Source organism: Enoplosus armatus, chromosome 7 (genome assembly GCF_043641665.1).
Source record: "Enoplosus armatus isolate fEnoArm2 chromosome 7, fEnoArm2.hap1, whole genome shotgun sequence".
In the NCBI taxonomy this organism is placed as follows: domain Eukaryota; kingdom Metazoa; phylum Chordata; class Actinopteri; order Centrarchiformes; family Enoplosidae; genus Enoplosus; species Enoplosus armatus.
This window is the reverse complement of record NC_092186.1, coordinates 7,929,001-7,954,125: the sequence shown is the minus strand read 5'-3', so window position 1 is coordinate 7,954,125 and position 25,125 is coordinate 7,929,001. Positions and strand designations below refer to the sequence as shown.

Here is a 25,125-nt window from a genome sequence, read left to right as displayed (position 1 = left end):
AATTATCAGAATATTACGCATATATTTTATGACAAGGAATGTCATGTTCAGCGCTTTTGTGCGAATAATTACTCATTTAGTGGACGGAGTAGTTGTTTTGTGAGGTTGTCGTCTACTGTTGTGCAAGGCGCTGGAGCTCACATTGTGGCAGGCAGATTGTCATGGATTTGGCTTTGATGATGAAAACTTTGCATATAACAGACTGGGTGATTGATGAACACTTAAGACTATGCTTCATTATGAAGTTCATTCATCCAGCAGAATAACTCAGTGGTGCTGCTGTGGTTCAGCGCTCAGCAAATTGGCTCTAACACACTTAAACACAAACAAACATTTGCGTAGCAGTAGTAAGGACTGATTGTGTTCCAGAGGAGAATTTGTGGAGTACTTCATTATTTGATTATATGAAATCAGTCGGCTTTGAAATAGAGCAAAACATGGTGTGGCACACAAATATCTAGATGTTATAGCAGCAGTCTTAATATCCTATAATGCAGTTCAAGGCAGGGGACTGCTGATTCCAGCATATCCACCTTAAAACATAACCATATTAAGCCTGTCATTAGACTCAATCCCTTCTGTCTGAGGCTCTGTTCATGAGAGGAATGAGAGAAATGCTGCGATGGAGCATAACTGAATAAAGGTTTCATGAAAACGTATCAAAAGTAAATTGAGTCTGTTTGTCCTGTGCATGGTTCAAGGTGCATATTACTGTATTCATATGGGACATAGCAGCAGCAGCTGTCTCTGTTGTGTGGTTATGAAACATGTTTGTGCATTGTAATAGACTATTCATTTGCATTAGTATATCCACACAGGGCAAACGTGTCCTTTGAGTTGCTTACTAGCGAGCTGAAACGTCTGTCTTTCTTTGCACCACTTTCATCACCAGGAGGCTTTTTAAAGCACAGGTGGCGCTTGGTTTCCATCCCTTTGTTTTGTAGCAGGACGGTTGTTGAATATTAAATAGGCAGGCGACAAGTCCCTGTCCTGTGAGGTCTTTTGAAAAGCATTTATCAGGGCAGCAACCGTGGGCAGAGGATGAGCTGTGCTGTCCGCTTCCTCCCCTGCAGGTGACATCTTGTTAAACGTGAACGGGGTGGACTTGACGGGGGTGACGCGAGGCGAAGCTGTGGCCAACTTGAAGAACACCTCCTCTCCCGTTGTGCTCAAGGTCTTGGAGATGCGTCCTCCAGAAGAAAGCCTGCAAGAGTGCACGTTGCCGCCCTGTCTCACACCCTCACCCACAGATAGCACCAAGAGCCCAGTGCCCAACGACGATTACTCCCCACTGTGGGTGTCATGGCTGCAGCTACCCAGGTGAACACCCCTTGATGTCTCTGTTTCCACTCCAAATACATTTTTCTACTTTCTCCACTACTTTTTTTCAGAGCTCAGTATAATTTACACCCCCCACACTGGTCCTTGTGACCTCTGCCAGCTGGTGCCAAGTGAAATTTTGACAGAGCCAGCTGGGGAGAGAATTCTCATTATACTTTCAAACTAGCTTTCCATCTTAAATATTCACCACTATTATATCAGTAGAACTTCTGATAATGAAAAAACTTTCCCTCAGATTGTAAGATATGAATTTATCTTACTACAATGCGCTGTCAGGGAGACAGCGGTGCGCTGACAGCAATAAGCAACTGCCGCTGCTTCAAGTGAAATACAAATGTTTTCCTCAAACTGTGAATTGATTAACAGTCAAAACCGAGAACTGAGTCACCATGGGAATGTAGTCTAGACCAGTGGTGCAACTAAAAGGATTTGAATATAATTTTCACTCAGCCTTGCGCTATCTCTATGAGACTGATATAGAAGTCCAGCTACTCCCATTGTTTCATTTCTCCTGGGAGGAAAAGTCACACCTTCATTCAATGAGCAGCCTGGCCTTTGTCTTCTGACTGGTTTCAGCAATCTAGCAAGTGCACACACACTCAGTATGGATATACAGTATATGTAATTTGAAGATGCAGTCGAGAGATTAGTGTTTTTAATCTCTCTCTTGGCTCATGCAGGCATCTCTACTGCTGCAAAGACATTGTCCTGCGGCGGAGCACTTCGGGCAGCCTGGGCTTCAGTATCGTGGGAGGTCAGGAGGAGGTCAACTGCAATCAATCCTTTTTTATCCGCTCCATCGTGGAGGGGACGCCAGCCTACAATGATGGCAGGATAAGGTATTCAGCCTATGTAAATCACTTAGTATTGCCCATGAACAAAATGTTTTAGACCAGCTTCAATGCAACCTGTACATGCAAAAAGAAGGTGCCATATTGCAATTTTTTCAGTCGTACCCATGTTAATTTACATAATCTGAGGTTCACCATGCTTTTTCAATGGCCGTCTCCCTCTGTGTAGGTGTGGGGACATATTGCTCGAGGTGAACGGGAAGAGTACATGGGGAATGACCCACACAGCGCTGGTGCGCTTACTGAAGGAGCTTCGGGGCAGAATCACCCTGACCATCGTCTCCTGGCCGGGCAGCCTGCTGTAGCGGCGCTCCAAGCCATCCAGCACTGCTTCAGTGGCACTGACCGAGGAATGTGGAAGGCAGAGCTTTAGACCGGCTGACCACCCTAAGCTTGCTGTGTGGGAGAAGCTTAGAATAGTGCTGTAGTTGTATGGATATCTCACTTCTGATGGACAGCTGAGACTTTGCCAGGAGTTTGGAGAGGGACAAACATGAGACTGGATTTGTTACCAGAGGTTAACTTGCCCCTCCGTGAACACTGAACAGGGAGGATCCAGGACTGAGCCACTTCTACCTAGGATGTTGGGCGTCATCTGTTTAGAGGACACGGTCATTCTCTGGCACAGCACCCAGTGAGTGGATCGAGAGGAGACACAACACGTTGCCAATTCCAGTAGTTATATATTAGGGTATGCGTTAAGTTGGACTCACATTTCTTTACTGTAAATGTTGGGTGTCTAAAAAAGTTCTGATCCAAGCACTTGTAATACGTTTCTTTTGTTTGTGGTATGGCCTTTAAATATAGGCTCCATTCTGTTTGTACTGACAGTGGTTGTCATCTTCATCCGTTGACCTGAGGACACGTTGCCAAGTAGTAGTCTGTGTTGAGATTTTTTTTTCTTTTATTTCAGAAGCTATGGCTAAATGATCAAACCACTGGCAATAAAAATATATTTAAAAAAATAAAATAAAGGATCAGTGTGTTCATAACATGTTTAAAAATAATATTTAATTAGGTGACATTGTGGAGGCCTTACTAATTTTCTTACTTTTAAGAAAAAAAAACGGACTTGGTTTCTGTGTATCAGTGGATGGTCTGGGGTCCATCTGCTGTGGTTCTGTCTGTCACGCTTCGGCCTGTGTAGTATATCTAATGGTACATTTGGTTAAATGATCAATAAAGTCGTATGAAAAAAGACTTGTGTGAGAAAACCCATACTTAAAAGTCTCACTTCAGCTCAACAAAAACAACACTAAAAGCTGATGCAACATAAACATTTGGTATACAATATATACATACAATTATATTAAGTTTCTCTGGTGAAGTTAAACTCACATTCTGATGAAACATACAGTAAGATGCCACAGGGCAGCCCCTCTCATTAAATAGATTGGGAAACTGAAAGTCAATCAGATTTAAATTTCCTCTCTTGGTCAGCAGAGAACATCTTGTCGGTCTCCTTGTCCTTCCTATTTCTTTTGGGCTTTTTGTGTTTGTGTCTCCTCTGACTGTTTCTGTCCTCACCACCGTCCCTCCTGCTCCTGCTGCTGCTGCTGAGGATGTAGATGACAATCACATGATAATTCTGTCGTCTTTCATTCTATTTTTCATTAGGAGTTAGTGTGTGTGTGTCTCTGTCAGACCTGCGTGATGAATTTTGCCATCCTTCGCTTTTGTCTCTGTGCCTCCTCTCTTGGTGCTGTTCTTCTTTTCCTCCACTGCATCTTTCCAAACTGTGGCGTTTGTGCCCTCGCTCCGTAGTGTCCCTGTGCCTCATTCGCTCCTCCCCACTGAAAAATACCATACACGTATGCAGTGTATTTTTTCCATTTGCAATTGATGAAACTGGAGGCTGTTTCTTTGGGAAATAATACAAAAGGAAAAAGAGCTCATGGTCCACAGGAATGAGACTGCTGGCCTCTTTTTCCTCTTCTCCACTGGGAAAGAGATAAGTCAGAACTCAAGGGACCAAAACCTGAACCACAGTGCCTGCTGGTCACCTGTCTGAGCTTTTGTAGCCTCCCCCCTGGCTTAGACTTTGAGTAACAAAGAGCCCAACACTAGTGTCACAGAATGCCCTTTACATTAAGGCCATGCTGCAGTATCCTCTAAGCTAAAAAAGTCTATTATTCGCTGAAGGACCTGGAGTCCTGTGAGACCACAGGATGGATCAGTCATTACCTTCACGTCAGATACCTTCTCTCCCCTCATACGACCTCTGATAACACACATTACAACAACAAATTCATGCTAAGGGGGGTGGTGACAGTGCAATATTATGATTTCACTACACCTACACCGTTAACCACAGAGGAGGGACTGATCACTGACATCAGATGTTGGTTGGAATGATCACCTGCAATGGTTAGGGTTAGGGTAGGGATGGTTTCAGCTAGACAGTAGTGCAGTTGTTTCCAAAGTGGGAACTTCAGCACCCTGGGGTGACTTAAGGACAGCCTGAGGGTGCCCTAAGATTTTCACTGTACATTTATAATAACGTTTCACCACATAAGCGACATTAACTACATTTTAATATTATGTCTTCAAACATAACCAAACAAAATATGCAACTATCACTGAAATCACCCAGTGGAATTAGCAGCTAAGACTGGTGACAACAGCTTACAGTTGCCATTTATCATAGCAACCAGCAACATGCTTTTCTGAAACAGGTTTTCACGTGCACAGCAGTCAGAGCAAGCATTGCAAATACTTGTCATTGTAAATAAAGCTCAATAAAGACATGCTGATACATCTACACAGCCGAATGAACCTGAGCCGACAAAAAGAGCTAAAATCTGAAAGCTACATGGCTTACAGCTTTTCACGGAGAGGAGAAGCTCGCTGCCTCATCTGCAGCAGGGGTCGAGAGACATCCTGAAAAACCTCAAATGTAAGCAAATTTCACTTTTAAACAGGACAAAAGAAAAAACTTTTTACTTATTAACACACTTGGTTTTTATTTACTTTTTTGTGCCATGAATAAAAATCATATTATCATATGAATGGTTTATGAATGGAATGGCCATGGTTTAAAAATGTTTGGGAACCACTGGTGTAGCGACCCATTTCAGCAGCTGCCTCCTTTAAAGGATGCAGTCTATTACAGTGTAACCTTCAGAGGGCGTCTCTAGTAATCAGAGTATGACTGGCTGCGACACTGTCCCCTCCTGAAATAAGATTCACCATAACATAATTACACGTCACCACTACTAGACTCTCACTTCATTATGTTTTAGTTAATCAGTTATATAAACTTTTCCACAGTTAGTACACAAGACAAAAAGCTTAGTGAAGATGACATTGTCGCCTCTGCCTGCTTCTACATAATAGGGATTATAGTTACAGTTCCACAGTAGCTAAACCATAATCTAGATAATGTTACATCATGTAAATTGTGCTTACTTTTCCAGGAGAAATGTTTCCTTTTCAAAAGCAACACCGGTGTTAGTGCTTGTTTTATCCAAAGCAATTTGAGTTGTTTGGTCTTTCCTATGCTGCTTGTGTGTGTGTATACATTTTTCTCTCTCTCACACTCCCTCGCCTCAACACAAGACACCCCGGCACAGCTTGCAGCTCACAGTTTTAGAATAATCAACCTGACCTTTGAGAATCATCGTACTGGAGGCATTTCTCTCTGCCGCTATAGAAGTATCATCTTGCTCAAAAGAGGCTGTAGGAGAAGTACAGATGCAGCACTGCTCACACATGGCTGGAGTAATTATTACCATTCACACAGAAAAGAGAGAGAGCCTTTAGGGGCAGAGTTGTTGCAAGTACAAAGCTAAATATATTCAATATTTGGAGACAGCTCTTCTGTTAGCAGCTGGGATTAGGACCCAAGGCCCACATTTGTTCTTGCTCAGAGCCATTAGCTTTAACACAGAAACAACCATCTCACATAACACCAAGAACATAGTCAAACGGTTCCCAAGGAGACCGTTAGAGAGAGTATATTATAGCATGGAAGCCTCCGGATTTGTTTTCACATTTTATGTTTTTAATTCATTACAAGTGCCCAGGCCTGTCAGGGCGGGCAGTATCACAGATTTCAGAAGATGCCTGAGCCCGCCGCTGTGTAATTTTGTCCACTCCATTCCTGCAGTCACTTAACTGAGAAACCCAGATGATTCACCGAGCCACACTGCGGATATGAAACACAATTTATGATTGGCAGAATTAACATGAAACTAATATCCAGAAAAATAAACAGCAGCTGCGTTTGGGGGGATAGAATGTAACGTCTATATGACTCATGGAGGGGGAGATGTTTTTATTTTAGAAAGATTATGGTGGAAACTTTGGTCGCCAAAAGAAATGCCACTGTGCCAGCTTTTCTGTAAAGGCAAATTTTTGTTCTATAATAAGCTTTTTTTAAGAAATGTAACCCAAATAACTTAATGCAACCTTATTTGACTTTACAGCATCTCCCTCCATCTATCCTCTCTCCTGTTTCTACATTCTATTCTATTCTGTGATAATCACGCTTGATTTACATATTAGAGCCAATTAAAATGTAGATTCTACTAATGTGACCTTACTTGGTAACTCTGACACAACCCATGGTGCTATGTGACAACTGCACAGTCAATCCCATTTCGGAAAAAAAAATTAGGTAGTCGCCATGTTTATTTTTCATGTGCATCATGTGCAGCCAAATGTAGGTAAAGACACAGTGTTGTAGATGCTATATAAACCCTGCAAATAAATATTCCAAATATTAGAAATAAGGCTAAGACTATAAATAGGTATACTTTACTATTATTATATATGTCTTTAGTAGGAAGAAAGTATTTTTGCTTCTTTGTCCAATGATGAACAAAATATTATGAATATGTGAGCGCACATAAAAGACTTAAAAGTAATGTCAGACTGTTTCTGCTGCCAAAGCAGAGAGGAGAGCATGTCTTTTATTTCCAATTATCATCACAGAGTCACCTCATGTTATTCTGAGCTGCAGTGATGGTGCAAAGGCATCGACACTGTCAGAAGTCTTGTCAGGAAAAAAGAAACTTTGCTCAATTAAAATGTAGCTATAATCGTCATTACCTATTTATAGTGTCATAAACTATCCCTCCGTTTGTTAGAGGCTCTGTTTTAAAACCAAAATGATTCAACTGATCTATAAAAACATCTAATGCTCTTTATTACTCAGTACTTTATTATAAAGTCAGTGCTTATGTCAATGTTGGGGCCCTGTAGAAATACTTCCAATGAGCTGATTGGTCAGTGGTCGAGCTGTTGGCAGGTTTTGATCTGATTATCTGAAGTTGTAGCGCATAAGTTACCATGGTGATCTAGACGGTTAAAAGTGATACCAGAAAACCTGAGTTAAGCCCAAAGACAGCTGGCTAACCCACTCATCTCGCTTCATGGTGCAGGCCTTTGAAAAAGCCAATTTATTATCAGCCTTCAAGTAACAAGGTGTGGTGTCACCATGGGAACCAAGTGAGTGAATAATTCAATATGGATGGCTGTCCATACTTGAATTTTGTGGAACTAAAATGTTGTATTCCATTTTACAGCCACCTGGGTTTGTAAGGAGGAATACTGCTGGTTAAGTAGAACAGTATTTTCTATTCCTATACTGCTCTAATACAGCATTTTACTTGTTTTCTTAGTAGATGTTTGATTTGGCCAAATGCACCACCATTGAATCAGATTATTGAGGGAACCATGGATGTGTAAAGACACCAATGCCAATCGGTTTGCTCCAGACACAACAAAGATACTACTTAGAAGCCAATGTTTCTGTAGGAGGGTGAGTGCAAAATCAAACAAAACTGGGGACTCAGGTCAATGAAAAGAAGCGGAATGTTTTGTAAAAGATAACCAGTGTGCAGTGCCCTTAGGAAGAGAGCTTTACCAAGCATTGCTGGCTGTTAGTGGCAAGGAAAATAAGAAGCAAATGCAGAGGAATATACAGCAGCTATGTATGTAAAGCTAAGACAGGAAGTGATGCTGTATGTTTAATAAATGAAGACAGAAAGTAGCACTGAATGCAAGGGAAAGCATGCACTGTAGAAGGAACATTTAACTTGATTAGGTACAGACCCCAGGATCGACTCTGGAAAGAAATGAGTTTCATGCATGAAGTTGAGTCAGAAAGACAGAAAGTATGTCGCATTACGGGCTAAGCAAGTTGGGTAGGGGGAAAATAAAAACAGATGTAGGTGGGAGAATATACAGGACCCAAGACAGACCCTGAAGCCAGGATAAAAGTGGCATCAGGCACAAAAGCAGCTGAGGAAAAGACCAGTTTTACTTTTACCCCTCTCTGCCTACGGTAGAAGCAAAATGGCAATTTGGATCTTGTGCTGCCTCCTAAATCTAAAACAAAGCCTGGAAGGCAGACAGGGCTGTTCCTCCAAATCACCAAGCTGCCATCAAAGTTGCAACTTACTTATGAAACGTATGAAAAAGTAGCTCTCCAAATGTTTTCAGCTTAGGACGGGAATCACTCTATTGTGCATTGATGCAAATTGAATGAGGCTGTTATTGTTGACAGGTGCAAATTTGTTTTAAGGCTGTAAAATGTTATTGCCATGCTTTCGCTGTTCCGAATTAGCGATGCCCTAATTTGGTTTCAATGCATTGTATTACAGCTGCCTTTTTTCAATTATCAGTTCCTGTTCCATATTCAGAGTCAGCTAAACCCTTTGTTAACACTGAAACTAGCCTCACAGCATTTTCTAATGAAGCTTTAGTGCAGTTCAGAGCAGGGAGACAATTATCATTTAAATGTCCTCATCACACTGGGACTTCTCCACTCAATTATTATCCGATGAACTTACTGGCTTACGTTTGCAAGCTCTTCGGTCAACCAATGATCAAACTAGCCGAAGGGCATTTAAATTAGGTTTACGTTTGTTTGAATGTGTGAACTGAGGCCATGTGTTATAAATGGACCAAGACAAAAAGTGGATATTGTGTGTTGCCATTGTCTTGTGCAAGTTTGTGCATATGTGCACATGAAAGACATGATGACAGGGTCTGAGACTTGGCCAGCTGGAAAGATGAGAGCCACGTGTATCATCTGGAGATGTGATCTGCAGTCAGTGTTGAGCAAATGGCCAAATCAGTTCCTCAGCCTGCACCCATTGGTAAAAAGTAGAGGATGTCAGAGGCAGGGGAAGAGACAGACACACACGCACAGTATATCACTCACTGGATAAATGCATGAGTGAAAATGTGAGTGTTAAGAATCTATTAGTGATGGTGGTAAATCATAGGCATGCCGTCACAACCACAGCTGATAACCAGTAGCTGATGCCTAGAGGGCTGCCCTGCCACACTCTGTGTGTGTGACTCAGCACAGGACATGTGGGCTACCAAGCACAGCTCCTGGATCAGCAGCCCAAATGCACAATGTAACACTCACACCAACCTCACCAATGAACAATAAGGGTGGCTGGCAACAAAGCTATGGAAGGCTCCATCTGTTTCTCTCTCTTTCACACACACACACACACACACACACACACACACACACACACACACACACACACACACGAATCCCTCTGGTTCCAGTCTAAAAATAGCTTAGAGCACAGTCATAAATCAATGTAGCAGAAAACACATAACCTGTACATATGAGCGTGTGTGTGTGACACACGCAGCGTGAAGCCTGATCATGTGACCAGAATGTAGGGCAAACACATCACCAGAGCCCAGAGGGTTGTGAGCAGTACACATTCAACTCTGGGGCACAGGAATAGTCCTTTTTTGACTGTGACATTAGAACAAATCTATGGTGTGTATACCCAAATCTCCTGTGCCTTCCCCTGTGTGTCTGTCACGCACATGTGATTCACGTACTTCCCATCTTCTACAGCTAGCCTACAGCTTCCCAGCTGTCCCCATGTCCCACTTTCCTCATTTGACCCACAAGACTGTTCTGAGCTTTATATACAATCCTGAATCCAGTCATCTAACGCAACACAAAGGCTCCAGTAGAAGTTCACCACTTTAAGTAGGAGAAGTGCTGAAAAGCAGAACAGCATTTGAGGATATTTCAGAACAGAGCACAGTACAGTAAGAGATACTTTACTTTGTCATTTTGGTTATTTTGCACTTATTTCCATGCAAGTTCATTAACGATGAAGCTCCAACATTTGCTGACACAGGGATTCATTTTTATCAACTGCATTACAGCTTTTGCAACCACAGACACAGTCATATTTCAGTTGTACCTCGTAGTCACAACTCCAGATCTGAGGCCAGTGCCTCGGTCAAGGGCAGTGGCAGGAGTATCCCTGATACCTAACATGTACATGTCACAGTGAAATGTCACACTCATCCTTTCATACAGTATGAGCCTTAGGTCAGCTGAGGAGTATGTGGGAAGGAGGGAAGATGTGCCTGTGAGTATTACAGTTGGCAGCTGTCTGAGTTGATAATATTTAAATAGACATCTGGCTACCGATCAACACTGAGTGAGCAAAGAAAATGTAGGGCTCGGGTTTGGCTTGTGCATGCATGTGAGCATGACTGTTTGAGTACACATACGGCAGCGCTCAGGCTGTCAGAGTGTAGGGTAGTGGGGCACTATGTGAAAATTTGGAGTGGGAATCAGATTGGCTTTTATCATCTGTGAGCCACGGGGAGGGAGGACTCAAGCTCCATGCAGAGGAGCGAACACTCAATGATTTCCTGGCAGTAGCTGGCAAACACAGCAAGTTATTCCCTCATCTAGACAGTGCTGTGGCCGTCTCACTGCACCAGAACAAAAAGAAAACAAAAAATATTCTGCATATGCTGGCAATAATTTCTCCCGGCCTTGCAATAGTCTTGATTTCTGTCACAATAGTCTTACGCTCTTTTGCAATAGTGTGCATTTCTTCACAATAGCCTTTTCTCACAACAGTCATAGCTGGTTATATTATAGCTATCAGCTGGAGACATGAGAGAGGAACCACAAAATCCCAGTTGCAACTTTACCCCCTCTGCAACAATGGACACTAAGAACATACTCTTTACAGTGCCACACAAACCCAACATGAGTTAAGAGTCACTCTGGCAACTATACAATTAGTACAAGACAACTAAAAAGCCAAATATTTTCACGTCCATGTGTCTTCAGAGCTTTGGTTCTCTGCCACTTGAGGCAGTCAGTGTAACACAGGCTCCTACAGAAACTGCTGTCACCAAATACTATATAGCCATGCAGAGATTTTACCCTGCACTGATGCCAACATCATCTCTAGTCTCACCATCTCTAGTCTCACCTGGCAAACGGACTGCTGCACAGATCCACACTCCTCCTTGTTCTTTGTTTTGTTTTTGTCTTAACTCTGAAGTTTTCAATCACACAAATCATACTTGCTGTTCACATATGTACAAGCCTGTGTGTATATGTGAGTGTGTATGTGAGAGAGAGAGGCAGGCTGCGAATGCCCACATATTGAAGGAGCCCAAAACAGACTGGATATCTGGACCAGAACCAATCTACTATATGTTTCCCAATCCAAAAGGCCACATCTGCACAGCAGACATTTGCATTTATCCACTACGGAGGCAACCAAGAGTAAAAATAGGGACATGTGAAGGAAGAGGGCGCACTGTGTTTTGTGCTTGATCAACATGATGTACATATATTAAATAAACTGACCTAGGGTAATTTGATCATGAATATTTATAACTTCAAGTCACTGAGACCCACCTGTTGTGTGAAGAGGAACAGCTCTCCCTGTCTCTGTCTCTCTGACTGTCTTTATCATGGCCATGCTCTCTGGATCTGTCTACACTGGCTGAAAGTTGAAACAGAATATATTGGGTATATGTACTAAAAGTGTAAAAATACATAAAACGCAGTGCAGAGCAAACCTTCAAAAGGCTGTGAATGTACATTGATCTGTATAAAAAGGCCTGTATGTTTCCAGGGCCAAGTCACATATTATCATTGACCCTGATGTCTCAATAGTATTCAAAAACAGCTGAGAGAACGAAGTGAGTACCAAGAAGCAATACACACCTTTGATCCTGGTTGACAGGCTGTATGTAAGATCATCATGGCATTATGTGTGCAGTACACAAACCGGAGTCATTATTATGAAAAATTATGTATTCTGGACAGAAGTAGACATGTACCTGATGAACATGGGTAGAGTGAAGTTGAGGGGCCATCAAAGCCTTTAGAGAGTCCACTGAAAAAGAAAACAGAAAGAGAACATGGTGTCAATTCATGCATAACATCTCTACAAGACTCCACACCCTGCTGCTTTCATACATAAAACTTTTGTTGAAAAAATGCGTAAGAGCTGTCTGTTCTATTTGTGGTGGCATCTGAAATCAACATTCTATAACATTTTTCAACCTCCTTGTTAACCATCTACTCCTGGCAGACCCATATTGCCAGATATTATTCAATTTGATACAATATATAAGGTAATTCATTGCAAAATTGCGAAAAGAAACAAATTTACAGATGAATCAATGAATGAAAAAAAAAACCAAATGGACAGGCCTGTAACATGATCAAAGCACTTTTCTAAATGCACAGCTGTGTTTTCCAAGTGTTTGAAGTGACTGGCTCATTGTCAAGGCGCAGTGTGTGCTTGCCAACCCATGAGGAACGGATGGAGGGCATATTACTGATATTATCTGGATCTTCTGCCTGTCCTCGTGGCCTGGACCCACACCCGCTTCCAATTGAAATCTTCCGACAGCGCTGAAGGTGTGTATGAAGCTCATCCAATGGAACTGCTTCCCACCAGGTGTGAGTCCAAACACACTGCGCCATAAGTCCCGTAGTAAGCAGGTCCATCATTCCCTGTGCTATGTCAGCACTGGCCTGGCCAGTTCTCTCTCTCTTACATTTTATCCTGGTGTAGCAGAGACATGGAGATGTGGGGAGGGTTGTTTGTGAATGGAGACAGAATGAGTGAATGGAAGAGTGAGTCTGGCTGAGTGAGCATGTGGCTGCTGGCAGGGCCCTAACAGGGGATAATAACTGAATGTGTAATGGTTCATCAAAGCACTCTGCACTGCTCAGTGCTCACATCTCTCACTTTGTGGCCTCTGCGTTTCATCAACATAAGCACTGATGATTCTAACTTCATCTGAAATGCAACACGAGTTCCTTTAATGGTCAATAATATACATTATGGTTTAGACACATCTGTCAGAGAGTTGTGTCTTGTCCTGATGCTGCATCACAGGAATAAGAACATAGATGCAAAATTTGGCTGACATGGGAAACATGTAAGGATTTCTTCAGGCAGTATCGCAATCCATATTTCTCTATTGATGTTACTACTCTCTATCTTATAAGGCTATTTTACTAAAAGATATATCCAAATTGGCATCTCTACAGCACTAATTTTTTCAAGCAAATATAACCCTGCAAAAACAATAAGACAGTCAGATTTAAAACAAAGAACACAACCAAATCAATTCAAACCACGTAACTGGAAGAGAGTTATTGAAATGAGCCCAAGCTGAATTTAAATATGTTTCTAGTTTGTTGTGTTTCCAACATTGTGTGGCAATATTAGACTGTTTTGGCATTGTTTTAGTTATTTGGCTATTTTCTTCTGCAAAAACATGTGTAACTTTAGGATATGAGAGGCCTCTTATTAGCTTGTGTATTATCACCCAGATTAAGCCAACAGTTGTATGGTAACTGAGCTCCCCCTCTTGTGTGTCTGGAGCGCTTCACCTAACCAGTCACATTGTGTAAAACAAAAAGCGTCCAAACAGGTCCAAAGTTCAACATCTTGTGTCTTCTCTGGTTTGACTTGTTCAGCAGTGCTTTTCCCAGTGATGATTGAGCATTTTTTCTTTTCATTCAACAAATAGATTAGATTTAGACTGAATGTGAGCATGTGAAAAACTGACAACTATGAATGTTCAGCAGTGGCATGGTACTACTAATCTCCCTATAAAGGCTTATCATTGGGAAATTAAATATTACACAAAATTGAAATTAAATAAACTATATGTGGACATTGGGAGCCCTATGGGCCCTTGGCCTTCCACACTGCATGTGAAGCCAGGGCCAAGATCAAGCCAGAAATACCTGCTGTTCCTAATATCCCCGAGGGAAAGGCTAAGCACCAACAGTGAGGCAGGGACTATCTGTGTAGACACGGCACAAGTGTGTGTGTTGGAGAAAAGTTAAAAAGGAAATGATTCATAAAGCGTAAGGGAGATGGCTGGCAGAGTTCATAGGAACAGTAAGTCCCTGAAGGATGTGAGGATTTGGCAGATGGACTGAGATGTGAGAAAAAACATCTTTTAGGACAGAGTACAGAGTGAATTCAGGCACACGTAGACACAGAAAATTAGGAGAAAGGGAAAGAGTAGGATTGAGAAAAGAGAAAAAAGATGAAGGGACAGGAAGCTACAGAGACAGACAAATAGAGAGATGGAATGAGACAGGCTGGATACAGACAACATCCAAGGGAAACAAGCTCAGTAGCAAACAAAACTGGAGTGGAGCTGCATTTAGGGCCCTGTAAGAAAATGCAGGAGAGATCCTGGGGTACAACGTGGCCCACTTGTGATCTAAGTAGTGTAAATTAGAGCTGAAATGTGGGAGTTTGCTGACGGGTTGTGACATATATCAGAAGAGGGGAGCGGGGGATGCCTTGGATACTGATAAACAGACATAAACAAGGTCGCTGTCTTGCTTTCTACCTTATTTGGCCATTGGTCCAGCTGCTAGATCAGCAACAGAGCACAGCGTACAGTGATAAAACTGGTCCAATTCAGAATGAAAAGCAGTAATATCAGAAAACCTAAATACGGGTTGTCCTTTGTTGTCAAATAGGAGCCACTAGGTCTGTCTCAGAAATTAGAAAACTGCTTCCAACAGCAATTATATTATTTTACATTTTCAGCATGAATGCAGCTTTTATTAATGAGCTCTAGTTCAGTCTCTGACTAATGTTTTTCTTCTCTTCTTCCCATATTTTTGCTGAATTTGTTTCTTACCTGTGCCTGCACCTGAGTCACTGAGATCAGTGTACTGTTACCCTGACACCATCTCCATCCCACCTGCGGTCTCTCCTGCTCCTACACTGCAGCCACTACATACAGATACACAATGACAAATTCATGGACTCACCTGTCCAAAGTAGCAAGGGTGGAGAGAGGAGGGGGTCCTGGTCGGTAAAGGAAAGCTGCCCAGAGGAGAAGACAGTGACAGTGACCAGCGTTACATATGATCATATATGAAATTATTTTATCTGAATATGTAAACGTGCAACACATACATACACATACATACATACATATACATTGTTATTGTATATATTTTTTTACCTCATTGTTCACTTAAATACTGTAAATGTGTATATTTTTTGTTTTCTATTTTATTATTTTTATATTTTGTACATACTTTTAGTTCTAAATTATGCTACATTTCTACTCTTGAATGGGAGCACCGGTACTGTACAATTTCCCCCCGGGGATCAATAAAGTATTTCTGATTCTGATTCTGTGATAGTCAAGCTCTGTTGTCTATGGTCTATGGTGGGCATGGTCTGAGACTAGAATGAAAATACAATAATGCAATATATGCCTCAGTGCAGGAGATCTTTCTTTTCCCCTGTTTTTTCCCCCAATGTGGAATATCCAGTCCCAGTGCAATGCAGTCCTTTTCACTGCCAACTCCATTGTTAGCTTGGGGAGGGAGCAGACACACATCCACAACGCACAACATCATTTTGGTATTATTAGCTATCTTTCACTTCATACAAAAACTCCCTGTGTTGTCAAGCTCCCTAACTGGATTTTCATGCCTTTGCTGAAGATGGGTTTGCCTCACAATTTTGGGGAAAAAATCAAGAGACAGTTTGGGCGAAAAAAGGTGTTGGCACAGTAACACAGAGACAGGGTTTAATAGGCGATTATGCTGGGGTATTTACCTTCATATGGCTAATGTTAGTTTAACTGGTAACTAAAAGTAAGTAAGTAAAAAAAGAACAACTACTACTGCAAGCAACCTGGCCTAGTTACACATTTAGAACACATGTTGCATACCCCTGAATGCAAAAGGATTCAAATCACTAAGGTTGCAATCATTTGCCTTTCACTTTACTTTGAGGACCTTAAACTTCCAAACTAAATGCATTTCAGAATGACAGCCATTAGAGTAAAACACATGAGACATAACAGACAAAAGCCACCACAGAGCCTATAACAAAAAAAGAAAAATCTTTTCCAACATAGTGCAAATATTTCAGGAATGGAAATATATTTATATATGAGGAAATATTAATAAGGTGCGTTACGTGTGTGAAGTTCAATGTGTCAGCATTAATAAGTGGAACAAATAACAGGAACACAAGCCACAAATTGCCAGCAACATAACCTAATAATTTATGGTGCTAGTCCTTTAAAGGTAGAGAAACTAGATCAGCCTCAAAATGTGGCAAGTCCTGCTTGCCTTTTCCTCCATCAATAAAACAGAGTCAAACGCTTGGGTGCACAGTTAATGGTCCCACTTGTTATAATGCTCAAATTTTTCGTGACCAAGCAACACAATCAGTTCTACCTCACACACTAAAGCTGCACAGAGTACACATTTGCATGCGTGCACACACATATACACACATATAGAGATTCCTTTGAAGAGCTAAGGCAAAAACACACATTCACATCTGGATACCATCCCCTTCTTTCTTCCATAAAGACCCCTAATATGAGAGTGGCTCAGAGCAGTTTTCAACAACATAAAGAACACAAAAAAATGGTTGAAACAGGAGGAAGAATAATAAGAGCTGTTGGAAGTTCAAGCTTGAATATGAAAAAAAGAGCACAGGGCGCCCCTGTTTAGTAAGTGAAATGTAGAACATCTTCCTTCCTTTTCAAATACAAGTCCCACAGAGTTGAGAGGGCCTGAACTGCTCACTATAGAAGACAGACCCAGCGAGGCCTTTGATACCTCAGACACCTGAACCCCCAAAGGAAGACACATGCGCACACACACATAAACTTCCAACAGTCTGAGAAAGAAAGGCCTGAAGTGTAGTGCTGAGGGACGACTTCAGGCAATTCCTTTCAAGAAAACAAACCGAAACTCAACGTGTGATTCCCTCAACGGTGTGATAACCTTAACCCTAACCCTAACACCCGAGATAGGGATTCATTACAACATATAGATAAAGTCACTGCATGAGAAAACACCAAAAGTTTATAAAACACTAGAAGTATGTCTCAAAAAGTGATTAAAACTGGAACATCTCCTTCGCACAGTAATTATGCTTGAGAAAGGCAGTGCAGTGCGCACTGCATACACAAACAGACACACATGCTCTCACAGTAAACACCAGCTCGTCCACACACATGCCATCAATGTTTGCGTGAGTGAGTAATTGTTTCTACCTGTGGGGATCTCAAGTGAGTGTTTGATGAGGGCTGGAGCTCCATGCTTGGCAGCATATAAGAGAGCTAATGGCTGAGGGCTAATTGCCGCAGATTGTGCTTGCGTGGCGTTCTCTCTCATGCTAATGTTTCACAGAGCCACAGGCTGGAGGGTTTTAGATGGAGTTGATATTTCACATTGAACCACATGCTGCCTTTCTGCAGTACAGTAGAGGTCTGAGCTTTTCTTTGCTTAGGTAAAGGCTACTGTCTCCCGTACTCTCAGACGCAGCAATCTGCACAGATAGATGTGCACGATTCCTCTTGCAGTGACAGTGGCCTGTCATTGCCCTGCCACTCGTCAAGAGCATAGCCATTAGCTGCTGGTCAAACGCTTCCTGAAAAAAAGCTGCCTTTCTCAACCCTGAACCTCAAAATCAATACTGGGTGCAGACTTTTGATGTAATCAATCAAAAGAAAATAATTTGCACTTTCATTTGTTTTCCTGGAAATTATCACAAAGCCAGGAACTTTTGGTATTTTAACATATTATGCAACTGCTCGATTGTTTCGAGTCAAATGATCTCCTCAGTAATAAGAGCTATAGAGGTCAGTAGTTCTCGTCAATGACCCAGATGTGAGGGCATCTGGTAATGTATGGTCAACTCAGACAGAACTGCACATCTGCTCAGCTATGATCATCAGTCAGTGTATTGCTGCCAAATGGAAGGACACTCGTATACAAGCTGTGCTGCTACACTGACTGTAGTGACCCACTAACCGGCTGTAGAAAGCATTAGCTGCAGCGCAGAGCAGCAGACGGTCTCACCTTGGCTGTGCACTGTGCTGCACTGACAGATGACACAAGAGCAACCCTGCAATGACACAGTTCCACTCCAAAATCAAACACACTTGGCATCTAATGTGACCTGAACGAATAGCAAACAAAAAATTAGAAAAAAACCCGGCCCCTTCTTTCCCTCTGCCTTATTCCCTATGGTCGGTCTGTTCAGCACATTTCTCATGCCACAATATGCTGGCCCAGCACTTTTTTTTTACCAGAGGCTATTTTTATCATGTTACACATTTGCATCACAAAAGGAGGCAAGGCCTATAACTTAAAGAAAGGGGAGTGGCCTAGATAAAAGCTACACAAATACACTTCAAAGCTGGTGTTGACTGTTCAAAGCTGCAGTCGGCAGGATGTTTGAGATTTGGGTTGTATTAGCAGCTCTGGCACGGGTTCACCAGGCAGTATGGGGCTCACAGGGAGGGGTGTGAGGGGTAAGAAGGGGGCCTAAACCCGCGCATCTATTTTGGAACCTTTGAAGATGAAGATATGGCATGTGCTCAGCTGTGTGCTTAGGCCAGGGAGCCTCCCTGGATTTCTATCTGATTCACTACAAAGACCAAGAGGAAGTCTAAAGACTGACAGCACCTGGATGGCACTACAAACACCTGCCTGCGGGGAGACATATATCCATACAACGTCTTCAAACGCATGCGTTTACACACACACACACTCACCAGTGTTCACCTCTGTCCTTCAACCCCACAGGATTATTTATTATCACATGTGTTGCAGCTTCACAAACACACACATGGTCAGATTGCCATTAGTCATTTGTGCAGCTGCATGATGCGTGATGCGGCCCACCAGGGTCTCTAATGGGGCCCTTTCCACCTGAAATCTCCACATACCACTTAAATCTACTCCCGCAGCTTCTTAAAAGACAACTCATCTGTTCATAATCATAGTGTAAGATGAGAAAGTGCAAGGATTTTTGCCTATTAAGTCTAGGGATATTGTGAATGAGCATGCATATAAATAAGTGTGTGACTTACGTGGTGGAGAAGTATACGCAAAGATAAAATTGGATGGAGGGGACTGATGATAATAAGTAATTCTATCCTCCTCGGGGGACATCTCAGTAGCTGCCTGCAATATAAACATAGGTATTAATGGCTCAGTGACTGTGTCTTTGTCTCTCACTCTCTCTCTCTCTCTCTCTCACACACACACACACACAGACACACACACACACACACACACACACTACCTGAGTATTGTTCCCTTCATCACTGAGACATTGGCGCCCTTCCACTCTGCTGCTGGATCCAGGTTGCCCTCCAATCACATCAATGGTAACACTTGACTGTCTGTTGATCAGGTCATATGATAAACAGTCTACAGCTACATCACATCCAGGCATTATTTTGATACAGTGGCAAAATATGGCAGGTGAACCATTCTTAATATTCCCCTTAAACAATGGCTACACGTGGTTTTTATGTGCACTTCTATAACATTTTTAAAAACAGGACATTAGTTTGTCCTAAACTCCTCATGTCCCTACTACAACCCCCTGCAGATCCATTAACACATTAAACCTCCTTATCTGGGTCATCTTGCCTTCTTCACAAAAGAAAACCCCTAAACCCCTTCTAACCCCCAACCCCATGGAGCATGCACACACACACACACACACACACACACACACACACACACACACACACACACACACACACACACACACACAGATGGGACACTAACCCCTTTCTGTCACTAGGACTTAATCAACAGTAGAGAAAAACATACAGAAAAAGGAATAACAACAACATCTAATGGCATCTCAATAGGGAAGTGCTTGGAGCTCCTTAATGTCTCTTCTGCTTGCTTCAGCTTTGAAACACTGAATTTTTTTTAACACAATAGCTTTGTAGAAAGAGAACACACAATTTCTTTTTCATGAATTTAAAATTTAAAATAGAAGAGAAATTGTGACTGAATCTCACTTGCACCCCAGAGGACAGCTATATTGCTTGGTAGGCAGCACCAAGTGGAGAACATCACACACACGTCAAGAAATACAGCAAGCGCTTCCTTAAGCAAGCATCACATTTTCAGACTTTCTGTGACGGCTGCTGTATCAAAGCCTCATTGAACACATCATCCACTTCATAACAGAGTGTGTGTATTTGTCACGCGTCAGTATGACTTCCTGGTTCCTCTCTGGTCCAGTGCTGTCACTGAGAAACAGCGAGATGCATGACGCCACACAGCGCTCAGATTTACATGACCTCCCCGGAGGGGCAACCTTGCAGAGGCAGGGGAACATTATTAAGAGACAAATCTTTAATTGAGTGGCCGGTCCTGCCAGTTAGCATCCTTGACAACCACCCAACTAAATGGGAGGGTGTTGAGGAAAAGATGCTGTTGTGTATGGGATGCTATTTAACAACATGACAAGCATCTGCTGCTCATGAATGTATACATAAATGATGGGAGACTGTAACTGGGTTGTAAGGCACCATGGGCCCAGTCTAACAGCCCTGACTCCCACAGGCTTCAGCCAGCTCTAGTGCTCAAAACCTTCCCTTAAAAGCTTCACATTAATGTGCGGAGGACAGTGCGAGCAATTTGACAACTCAAAGCCGACCCATTTCATTTAGAGGGATTTGATTTTTCTATGACCATATTACTCTGATTTTTCTGTTATACATACATATAAAACTGTGATTATTTCAATGTATGTAAATGAATCCAATATGTTAATTGTACTGAAGAAGTGTTAAGAGTCTTTTAATTAAGTAAAAGTAGCAATACAATCATGTAGAAATACATACATTTCTGCATTCAGATGTGTTACTTAAGAAGAAATACAGAGGTATGAGGAGCAAAGTATTAAAGTCTAAAAAGTACAGTACTCATTAGACAGCAGAATGGCCTGTGTGAGTGTTATATTGGATATGGATCAGTATTACTGATGCATCAATATGTGAGCAGTTTTTTCATGTTGCAGCTGGCTGAGGTGATATTTTAGTGATAATAAGGTGATAATTTAAATCTAGATTTCAATCTATAACGACATATCATATCATATTAGCTGATTATAACTAGTAATTTACTTTTTAACGAGTAAAAAGTGCAGTATTTTCCACTGTAATGTAGTAGAGTAGAATTATAAAGTAGCATAAAATGAAAAGTTAAGTACTAGTACGTCAAAATTGTACTTAATTACTTGAGTAAATGTACATATTTACTTTTTACCACTGTGAGTGCAAAGTGGTGGAAAGTAATTATTTGGTAATTGGTAATTATTTGGACAAAACCCATCATAGTACTCTGTGAGTGTCTTTTATGAAATTTCCCTTCAGCCTTTAACAGATGAACATTAGTCTCTGTTTACCTCACTACACTTTGGGATCCCTTGCCAGTACAACCCTAATATGCTGAGCCCATCTTAGGATCACAGAAAACAGATGGCACCAGCCTGATAGTTGTTGTGTCACAAACAAACACAAACAACCAGCTGCCAGCTTCTCCTGGCTCTGAGCTTGGAGTTATAACAGGATGTGGGGTGGAGCAGTGAGGACACAGACAATGACAGTAGGTAAGAAGACGTGTTACCAACCTGGAAGCTAGTATAGATGAGCTGCCTGAGGAGGGATAAGCAGAACAAGACTCTTTTTCTTCATGTCTAGTGTGCCCCCTCTGGACCTGCGTGGAATAACAACAATTCCACACTCCTCTGCTCTCTAGTCTACTCATTATTCATTTCTAGTTCAAATTAAACCAATAGTATCTGTTGTGATTCATGCTTTCAGATTATGTTCTCCCTCTTGAGTTAACAGCCTCTTCAAAAAAGAAGGTAAATCACATCCGAAATATCTTATCTTACCATGATTCTGGTGTATAGTTTTCTATTAGCTGCACGGAGTTTGGACTGTTTCTTACAGTAGGTGCTCCAGCTTTCTTCATCAAAACCATAGTTAAAGTAATCTGAGATGTCAGCACCTACAAGCAAAACACAACATAGTAATGAACAAGTCTGCATATAATTACTGGCCAAATCTACAGGCTCAAAGACTACTTCTTACCAGATTTCCTCCATGGCTTTTCCTCTGCATTCATCCTCAGTACTGGTATTCCTTGAATATTGTCCAATGCATCCAAGTCTAGTCCCCATTTGACTGGATTCAAGGTGTCTGAAACAGATACCTCACAATCATGACATTTGCCAAGGACCGTAATGGAGAAGATGAAAATTTATTGACTTTTAATAAGGCCATGGGACATTTTTTTTTTGCATAAATACATCATTAAACTGAGCTGATGTGCACTAATGAATCCAGTACTCTCAGTGAAGAGGTCAGATAATGATGAAGGTGTTAGGAATGTGCAAAGTCCAAATATTCTGAACAGTTAACTTGCTATTTCATGAAAGATCTATATGAATTAGAATGTATTATGTATGTAAGTAAGTATGAAAGCATGTTTCTTGGCTTTTTTAACAATAGTAAAAAGGCTGAATGCTTATCAGTTTTTTGTTAAATTAATTACAAAAGAAATATGGTCCTTCTGTCTCAGTGCTCATGTTGTGTTATGTGACATCTTGTTTTCTGAGCCACCTACTTACCAACTGCATGTGTCCTCCTTTCAGCATTCATTTTCAGATGTACAGGTGTGTGCCCAGAGCTGCAAACACACATTATCAACACAGTTATCTCCATCATCAGGACATTAACTTGGAACACTGAGAAATACTGCTGTCTGGGCTGAGAGCTGATAACCTAATTTCAAATGGCACCACCACATACAAGACTCATATTTCACACAAAAAACAACAACAATGAAAATATCTCAAAGCTACATTTTGACAGAAGTGGGTTTCTGACAAACAATGCACATTAATATTGTGCCCAACAGGCAAACAAACACAATAAAAGACTGAAAAATGCAATATTATTTTGTCAGAAGATGGATAGTAAACAGTTATACTCTCATAGGCACGGCTGCATGGTTACACAAAAATCATTGTATTCATTAGTGCTGTCATTGTCACTGTCTTCATCATGTTGGACAGCTTTCAAATTATGCCATAAAACAAAAGAAACACATGAAAATAATAATAATAACATAATATATCCATTTGCATGTCAAAACGCACAACAGTTTATTTGGCAGGTGCTGTGACAAAAATACAAAATAATGTACATAGTAGATAATAATGAGAACTGGAGATAAAAGTCTACAATGACTGTAGCTTTTTTTAGCTGAATGCTTCACTCAGACTGCTCTTGTCAAGACCAGTCACAGGCAAAGTGCCCACTTTCACAGATTCATAGGAGAATGATATTACGTGATTATAAAAAATATCAGTTCCACAGCCAGTTATTGCATGGCACAAAAACAAACACAATAAAGCCATCTGAAAAGAGATTATGTTCTGTTGGAAAATCACGACAAAATCTAATCTTAGCTTTTCAAACACAATCATCAACAGCTGTTCGAGCTTTGTTCGGATTCTTGAGGTGGGTCATTCTGACCATCAGGCATCAGGGCTTTAAGTGAACCGAAAACAAAGACACTTCACTGCTATCCTTTGAATAGCTTACACGTTCAATTTAAGTCACAAATGCAAAAAATCACACACAAAAAAACAAGAGCTTTGGTGTACCTTAAAGTAACTTACTGTAATTGGCAGGTTATGCTACATTTACTCAAAGAGAATGCAGACCACAAACAGCGTCAGTGCTCCAGTCGTGTGATTGCTTACATCCACATTTCCCAGCTCACAAATAAACACTGCCGGCCTGGCAGCAGATTTAATGAGCATCAAAATACTTCTTAAAGTTCCACATGACTGGCTGCACATTTTAGGCTGCACACACGGTGCCATCACACACACACACACACACACACACACACACACACACACACACACGTATTGTGCAACTATAATGATCACTGTCATTATTGTACTGTGAAAAGTGTATTATATCTGAATGCTTCATTACTGTAATGCAGTGAATTTGTTCGCCACTCACTGTCACTAATGGCCTGTCTAACCTGTGTGTTTTGAACTTCTCAATCCTTAGTTCAAAGTAAGAGGGGTATTGGAGACTTAAGTGAGCAGGTTAAATAACTGTAATAACAGTCTCATATATTGTATTATATCATCATTTTCTTGTGGTTATGGAAAGCAAAATAGTGGTTGTATTCAAATGTAGCGTTATGCTTATAACACATAACAACACACCTTTAATATGGTTCAATAATCATATTAAAAGTGAAAGGTTTACTATCATGGAGACAAATACAGTGGGAGCATATACCTGACACACAGTAACTACCTGGATGGAATCTGAGCCTTCTCTTTTTCCTCCTTGTCATCTGTGGTGTCCATGTCATAAATCACTAAAACACACGCACACACATGATAAAAGTAGCTAAATCAACCTTAGTGGTCTAATTTGACACTTCGGTACAGTATGCTAACATAATGTTACGTTCATTGGGACAACTGTGGCAACTATAACGGCTTTCAGTTATGATTTCTCTAGTTAATTATAATATTGTTTGTGCCGAAAATGGAGAGAACAAATTGGCTACACAGACAGCGGTTGGTCTGTTTAAACTTACATTTATATATGCTTTCCTCGTCTTCATCTTTGGAGTCAGACGGTGAAGACATCTTAATATAGAAAAGGTAGTTTAGCTAGCGTCATGTAAAACGGTAATGTCGGATAATTAGGCAGTGTGGACCTGTCAGTGGCAGTTAAATTAACAGTTCAAGCCGTTTCTATGGAGGAAGACGTTCTATGAGGGAAGTGACTG

The 25,125-nt window shown here is 41.3% G+C and overlaps 2 protein-coding genes across 4 annotated transcripts in view; one reads left to right on the top strand and one right to left on the bottom strand.

The window, feature by feature from the left end:
- lnx1 (ligand of numb-protein X 1) overlaps positions 1 to 3,384 on the top strand; it is a 31,357-nt gene extending 27,973 nt beyond the window's left edge. For all 3 annotated transcript variants that reach the window (XM_070908547.1, XM_070908546.1, XM_070908548.1), the window contains 3 exons: positions 1,074 to 1,320; positions 2,022 to 2,180; positions 2,362 to 3,384. In XM_070908547.1, coding sequence (XP_070764648.1) covers positions 1,074 to 1,320; positions 2,022 to 2,180; positions 2,362 to 2,497 — 542 coding nt within the window. In that variant the 3' untranslated portion in view covers positions 2,498 to 3,384. The remainder of the gene's footprint in view (positions 1 to 1,073; positions 1,321 to 2,021; positions 2,181 to 2,361) is intronic.
- Positions 3,385 to 3,600: 216 nt separating this feature from the next.
- On the bottom strand, positions 3,601 to 24,982 carry fip1l1a (FIP1 like 1a (S. cerevisiae)). Its single transcript, XM_070908200.1, is given in 13 exon segments — positions 3,601 to 3,745; positions 3,839 to 3,985; positions 11,857 to 11,979; positions 12,233 to 12,340; positions 15,265 to 15,319; positions 19,350 to 19,443; positions 19,565 to 19,664; positions 21,920 to 22,005; positions 22,187 to 22,302; positions 22,386 to 22,478; positions 22,925 to 22,983; positions 24,642 to 24,705; positions 24,931 to 24,982. Coding segments are annotated over 13 exon segments (1,242 nt in total).
- Between the last annotated feature and the right edge of the window lie 143 nt (positions 24,983 to 25,125).